The sequence below is a fragment of the Streptopelia decaocto genome (genome assembly GCF_964273445.1).
Source record: "Streptopelia decaocto genome assembly, chromosome: 10".
Taxonomy (NCBI): Eukaryota; Metazoa; Chordata; class Aves; order Columbiformes; family Columbidae; genus Streptopelia; species Streptopelia decaocto.
The window spans coordinates 10,964,940-10,972,028 of NC_138665.1; the positions used below are offsets into that span (position 1 = coordinate 10,964,940).

Sequence of the window (7,089 nt, forward strand, 5' to 3'; positions counted from 1 at the left end):
GACTCCGCACCACGGCCCCGGTCCGTTCCACGGCGAATGGGGCAACCGGCTCCCCGGGCAGCCGCAACCACGTGGCGGGGCCGCGTCGCGGTCCGCAGCGCTCCCGCCAGCCGGGGCGGAGGTTCCGCGGGGCGCGCAGCAGCGCGAGACCCCCTCGCGCCAACTTTTCTCCTCTTCTCCCCCCGCTCCGCCAAGGCGCGCGCCGCCAAACTCCTTTTCCCGGCGGGCGCTCGTTTTGAATGAATGACTTCACCCGCGCCGGCCAACCGCCGCGCGGCCCTGCTTAATATTCATGAGGCGCCGCGCCAATGAGCGGGCGAGGAGGTTGTTTTAAACGGCGGAGCCCCGCAGCCAATCAGGCCGCTCTCGTAGGCAGCCAACGCGAGGCTGAGCCGCGCCGCGCCGAGCCCCGCGTCGTGCCCTGCGCTCCAGCTCCTGTCCACACTCCCGCGAACAATACAGGTACGTGCAGCCCCGCCGCAACTTTTCGGGGGGCGGCTGCCCCCTGCCCGCCCTGCTGCCGCCCCGCCCTGCCCCCGCGCCTTCACCCCTCTGCTCTGCCTGCCCCGGGATTTTTTTTTTTTGTTATTATATTTTTTTTTTGTTTTCTGTTCCTTCCTCCGAGTTTTTTTTTTTTATTTTTTTAATTAAAAAAAAAAAAATCGGGAAAATCACCCAAAACTTTCTTAGCCCCTCGCAAGGGTATCGGTGGTACTGGGGCAGATGCTGCGCGCAGCTGGCGGGGCGGCGGACAGCGGGCGAGGCGCAGCGTTTGCCCCCCGTACTTTTCTCCTGCCCCACCGGGAGGTCCCCCCCGCCGCGGTGGGGCTACCTGTCCCCAGTGCAGCCCGGTTTCTCCCCGCCGGGCTCCCGTGCCGCCGAGAGTAATATGGCTGGTGCAGCAACTACACCGGGACTAACTCTTCTTCTCCCCCGCATGGGCAGGGATTTTTCTCTGCCGCCTCCTAATGTCGCACGGCAAAACGCGCGGCGCCCTCGGCTTTTATTTGCCCCCTTCCCCTGGGTGGGCTCGGTGGGTTGGCGGCGGTGGGAAAGTTGTTGGCCGTGCGCAATGCCGTGCCCGCTGTTTATTCTGCATTAATATGGCTGTCGCTTTAGCATCTGACAGGGATAAACCCTGCGCGCTGCGCCCGTGTGTCCCGGCGAAGCAGTTTTTTTCTCGCTGCTGCCGCCTCCAAACACCCCCGATCCTTTCGCCTCTGTCTCCGCTGCTCTTCCCCTACCCGAAAAGGTGTCTCTGGTGGGGCTGCGCCCGCGGCGGGGCCCTGTATCGCCTCTTCCCCGCGCCGCGCCGCCCGTGCTGTGGGCATTAATATGGCTGGCGCTGGAGAGCCCCGGCGAAGGGAAGAAAGACGTGTAAGCGGCATAGGGATGGGGAGGGGAGTCGCGGCGAGGAAAATCTCCTTCTCGACGCCCCGCAGGGGGCTCAAACCTTTCGCTTTCGCCCCGGCTTCTCTCTCCCCACCACCCCGTGCCCTCGGCCGGGCGCCCGGGGGCCGCCCTGGGGCTCTCTGCACTCTTTTTCTGGCGGCGCGGAGGAGCGTAGCGGCGGCGATAATGGCTGCACGGGAGCCTTTGTTAGAGAGCGCTGCGCTAGGCAGGGGCCGGGAGGGGGGGTGGGGGCGCCTCCCGCCCGCGCCCCGGCCCCGCCGCCCCCGCCGCCCGGCGGGGGGCCGAGCGGGGAGCCCCTTCTCGGCGGGGGCGGCGTTTTGGCGGGGACGGCGGCCGGGGGCGGCGGGCGCGGGGGGCCGAGCGCGGCGGAGGGCGAGCGCGGCTTTGTTCGGCGGCGCGGCGGCGGCGCTGGGAGAAGCCATCTTAGCGAGCGGGGCCGGCCCTGGGTGCGGAGCGCGGCCGCCGCCGCTGCTGCTCCTGCTGCCGCTCGCCCCGTCCGCCCGGGGCCGGGCCGGCGCCCCTGGCCGCCGCCCGGCCCCCCGGCGCCCCCCGCCCGCCGGCTCGCCGCATTTCAGGGGCACTTTCTTTCATCAGGAGGCATTTCACAAAATGGAAGATGAATTATTGGCGTCTGGCGGAGCCGCCGCTGCCCCCTCCGCCCGCCGGCCCCGGCCCCGCCGCAGGTGCCCGCGCCCCGCGGAGCCCGGCGGCCGCGGTGACCTTGGGGGGGGAGAAGATGGCGGGAGGAGAGCGGAGCGGAGCCCGGGCCGGCCGCGGCGGGCCGCTCGCCCCCAACTTTGGGAGCAAGTGGTGGCTCTCGCCCCGCTCCGCGCTCCTGCCTCGCCGCCCGGTCCCCGGTTTCCGCGGGTTTTCCTGTCCCCTGCGCAGGCTCGGGGGTTGAGCTCCGGCAGCGGCCGGGGCGGGAGAGGGCAGTTTAAAGCCACTTTTGCTGCACTTTGGGGGTTAATAGGTGTAATTAAATATTAACGTTGTGCCAATAAAAATTAAATTTTAAAATGCCTAAGAAGCTGTAAATAGGAAGTATTGCTGCTTTTTTTGTTTTGTTTTGTTTTCTTTTGTTGAGGGGAAAAAAATACAGAAGAGGGGGAAAGAAATACAGCCCAAAAGTTAGCATCGTCCTCTCGGTGACTTGCTAATCACATCTTTGCACTGACCACTGTGCCTCTGAACATGTCACTTGGTGGAGCAAGAGCAAGTGTTCCTCACCTTGCGGAGCTCTATGGGTCCTTTTATGTTTAAAACTGTCCGTTATTTGCAGTCCTTCTGTAAAAGGTTATGTGCTTTTACTGGGGGGGAATAATCTGTCCTGCCTTTCTGTGTGGACAGCAGCTGCTAACATGAACTCCAGCTACTCCAGGGATAAGTCATAGCCTGGCACTGTGCATGCCACTCAAGCCGCAGCATGGTAGCCAACCAAAACAAATATTTTATGTTAGTTCATATATAACTCTTAATGGGCAGGAGTATGTGTATTTAATAGCCTGTCTTCAGTCTTTGGGCATGATGTAAATATGTATCAATGTAAACCTTAAATCCGTGATCAGTTTCACTTGGCCCAAGTCTGCAACCCAAGTGTCAAGGAGGAATAATTTAAGTTTCTGTATTTGGGATGGTAAGAGGTATTGAGGGGGAGAAAGGAATGCATTACTGGTGGGACATCACTTCAGGGCATGGTGGCATATATACATATAAATATATGCACAGCATGTGTGTATACACACCTATGTATATACATTCATGTATATATGCATTCACTTTTTTTTCCCCCCCTCTTTCCTACAGAGTCAAGATGGCTAAAGGTGATCCGAAGAAGCCCAAGGGCAAGATGTCTGCCTACGCGTTCTTTGTGCAGACATGCCGTGAGGAACATAAGAAAAAGAACCCAGAGGTTCCCGTCAACTTTGCAGAGTTTTCTAAGAAGTGCTCAGAGAGGTGGAAGGTACCTTAATTTGTGACTTCCCGAAGGGATACCTTCTTGTAGTGTCTGCTAGGATGAGGTGTGTGTGTTTGAACATGAAGGGAGCCGGTGCTGTTTTGGTCGGTGTGCAGTCTTTGTCAAGGTGTCCTGGTTATTGAGCGGGTGCTGCTGGCTCCCGTAATGACTGTGAAGGCTTCAGCCCAGTGTATCTGCCCATTGGGTGCTTCCACTGCAGCCTGGCCTCCTTGCCTGTTCTCGAGCAGTGCCCTTAAGCAGCTGCGTCCCTCCAGGCCTGTGTCCTCAAGAAGGACTCTGTATGTGTTTCTCCCATTTCTGTTGCTTTTCTCTCACTGAGTGTGCCAGCTGTGGCTGCGGTCACTGGTACAGGACCTTTGTCCCCAAGGTGGTCCAGCTGGAAAACAAACACATTCTGAAACTCCCCTGTTGAGTCAGTATGTGTTGGCTTATTAAAGTTTGCCAGCTATTGAACAGTTGGGTAATCACAGGTTTGGTGTGTTGTTTTTTGGGGTTTTTTTAGACCATGTCAAGCAAGGAGAAGGCTAAATTTGATGAAATGGCAAAGGCTGACAAGGTACGATATGATAGAGAAATGAAGGACTATGGACCAGCTAAGGGTGGCAAGAAGAAGAAGGACCCCAATGCCCCAAAACGACCACCGTAAGTAACTTTCAGGCATTAAATGAACAAGTATTTTGTTTTATTTTTACACCCTGTAACACAGCTGATAGGTTTCCATAAAGGAAGTAGATGGGGCATACTGTTGGTATAGCAGTATTGGTAATCATAGGTTACTGATACTGTCTTGTGAATCTTCTAGGCAGCTTGTAATTTTGATCCTGTAGAGTACTAACAGGAGCTGTCAGTACTTGGTACTGAGTCGTGGTGATGGAAGATATGAAAGTGACTGGATCACAGTGAGACTTGTGTATTTAAAATGGAATTGAGTGGGGGGAGGATAGACAACACTTTCTTAAAAACAGCATTGGGCTTAAAAACAGCTGCAGGTCTGGGCCTCAGTAAAATCAAAATGTTTTTAGGATTGTGTTTTGTTGTGGATTTATTTTTTAAAGTTAAAAAAAAAGTATTTCTGTTCAATGTGTGAGTGCATGTGTGGATGTTGTGGGTGAGGGACGGAGGAAGGGGATCCTCCCCCAGTGAGCTGCTGTGATGCTGACTGTCCTCTGGTGCTTCTCCCCAAGGTCTGGCTTCTTCCTCTTCTGTTCAGAGTTCCGCCCCAAGATCAAGTCCACAAACCCTGGCATATCCATTGGGGATGTAGCAAAGAAACTAGGTGAAATGTGGAACAACCTCAGTGATGGTGAAAAGCAGCCTTACAATAATAAGGCAGCTAAGCTGAAGGAGAAGTATGAGAAGGTAAGGCTAGTTTTCACTTGTCTCTTCCATACTGGCTCGGGTGTTGACGCGTTTCTGTAACATAGGCCCAGCTAAGGTGGCCCCAGCGTCATGAGCTTCTCTGGCTTACAGACCTGTTCTCATTGTGCTGTGTGCTACATACCCGAACTTTGTGTATGTTGGGATGGAGTAGGTCAGAGAGCTGCAGGCGGATTCCAGCGAGGAGGGAGAGCTTCCCCTCAGTGCTGTGCAGCAGCAACTGCTCGTGTTGCCCCAGTGAAGGGTTTGCTGTGCTGTTAAGGGAGCTTGTCCTGTTAGCAGGAAACGTTTGAGAGGCTGGGTTCTCTTCTCCTCCTCAAATAAATAACTGTGAACACAGGGTTCAAGGCCTCCATCATCTGGAGGCAGATGAGTGTGCTGAGGTGTCTGCATCCTTGTGTGCTGGGGTGCTGCTGTGTCTCCTTTTGGGGGTGCAGCTGTGGACGGCCAGTCCCTTTACATTAACTCCTGCTGCTGTACAAATGCTGTGTGTGTTTGCTGCTTAGAGCAAATTAAGACATCCCCTTGACTTTGCAGGATGTTGCAGACTACAAGTCTAAAGGAAAGTTTGATGGCGCAAAAGGAGCAGCAACCAAAGCTGCTCGGAAAAAGGTAGAGGAAGAAGACGAAGAGGAGGAGGAGGATGAAGAAGAGGAGGATGAAGATGATGATGATGAATAAAACTGTACAATACTTGTCTCCATGTGAATACCATAGAGTAGGGGAAACACCATAAATGAAGCACCTCTTATTTGAGATGGTGTCTTTTGCCCTTATTAGGCTTAATTAAAAAAAATTCGGATTCCGATCGCGTTGTAGTTTCTAAAAGTGCTCTAGAAATTGTAACTGGTTTACATGAAGTGGCCATGGGTGTAGTGAGCACCCTGAAACTGTATCAAAGTTGTACATATTTCCAAACATTTTTAAAATGAAAAGGCGCTCTAGTGTTCTCCTAACTCTGTGCACTTTGCTGTTGGTGTAACAAAGCATTTAAAAATGTTTCAAGCATTTTTTTAATTTGTAAGGTGGTGTTACTATATGGTTATTGGCTAGAAAATCCTGGGTTATAAACTGTACATATCTATAGTTTGTAAAAACTAGACAGATTCTTGTGGTACATGCTTAGGGTTATGATGCCTTAGAGGAGCTGTGATGACTTGGAAAGGCTGCACGTTCCCCGGGGTGCCATGGCCCAAAGCATGCACTGCGAGGGTAGATCTATTTACACTACAGTGGGCGTCCATTTAGCTTAAAGTTGTCTTTCTGTATATAGTGAAATAGCATTCTGCTGCCATTCTTAGTTGTGGAAGGGGGTTCAGCTGGCATGAGAAGTGTATGGATTTTTTTAGTTAAGTGCGGTAGTTTTTAAACTGAAACTGTAGACATCTCTTCATCGTCAACTAAGTGAAGAGCCAGTGCAGCAACTGAAGTTCAAAAACACTCTGTACTTAAACGAATTTGCAACGTTCTGTTTTTTTTGTATGTTTAGAATGCTGAAATGTTTTTGAAGCAAAATAAACAGTATTACATTTTTAAAACTGTTCTTGACAACACTCTAAATTTCTGGTTTAAAAGGATCTTAACAACAGCAAGAGGTTCATTTTGAAGTCTGTGGCATCCCTCAGGGCTGGTGACTTAGGAAACATTCTGACTCAAGGATTAAAAAATAAATAATAAACTAATAAATGGTGGCCAGCCAAAACTGGCTGAATTGAAAGAGATGGCTGCTCCAGCTAATATGCAATCGTAACTGTTTATGGCTGAGTGGCATAAGATGCTATGCAAGTTTGAACTTTATTACTTGAACTTGGGAGCCTAAATGAACATTCATGACGTAATTGTTTGTTTGTGTGTGTATATAGCAGCACTCAGAGATGCAGAGAAAGGTAGGTGGCTAGGAATGAGGCTGACACCATGGAATAAGTATAAAAGCATAGTTTGGATTTCTTTTTTCAGTTGTGTTGGGTAAATTTATAGCCCAAATGCATTGCTGTACATATTAAAATGTGCCTTTTTTGTCCTGTGTTAAACTGTTTCGGACTTGTGTTTTTTTCTAGCATCTTAATTCATGGCAGAAGCCAGGTGCCTAGTCTAACTCCCCGCTCAAGTAGGAGCGTGGCACAGGTACTTAGTCTGTGTCCTTTCTCTAATGACGCAAGTTTTAATAGCAATTGGGTGCTGTGAGGTGGGCTGGGGGAGCAATACAGGTGTCTCCCCTTTGGTGGCCAGCTGGCTGCATTGCAGTTGTGTCCTCTTTCCAAATCCAAGCTGAGGATGTTTTGCAGCTCTGGAAAGGGAAAAGCAATACCTGCTCTCTAGCTGGT

At 52.1% G+C, this 7,089-nt stretch overlaps 1 protein-coding gene across 1 annotated transcript; it reads left to right on the plus strand.

Moving 5' to 3' along the window:
- Positions 1 to 320: 320 nt before the first annotated feature.
- HMGB3 (high mobility group box 3) lies at positions 321 to 6,795 on the plus strand. The gene is made up of 5 exons (XM_082062290.1): positions 321 to 462; positions 3,217 to 3,373; positions 3,891 to 4,030; positions 4,573 to 4,747; positions 5,303 to 6,795. The coding sequence occupies exons 2-5, from the start codon at positions 3,224 to 3,226 to the stop codon at positions 5,444 to 5,446; spliced, it is 609 nt and encodes a 202-aa protein (XP_081918416.1). The 5' UTR covers positions 321 to 462; positions 3,217 to 3,223; the 3' UTR covers positions 5,447 to 6,795.
- Positions 6,796 to 7,089: the final 294 nt, after the last annotated feature.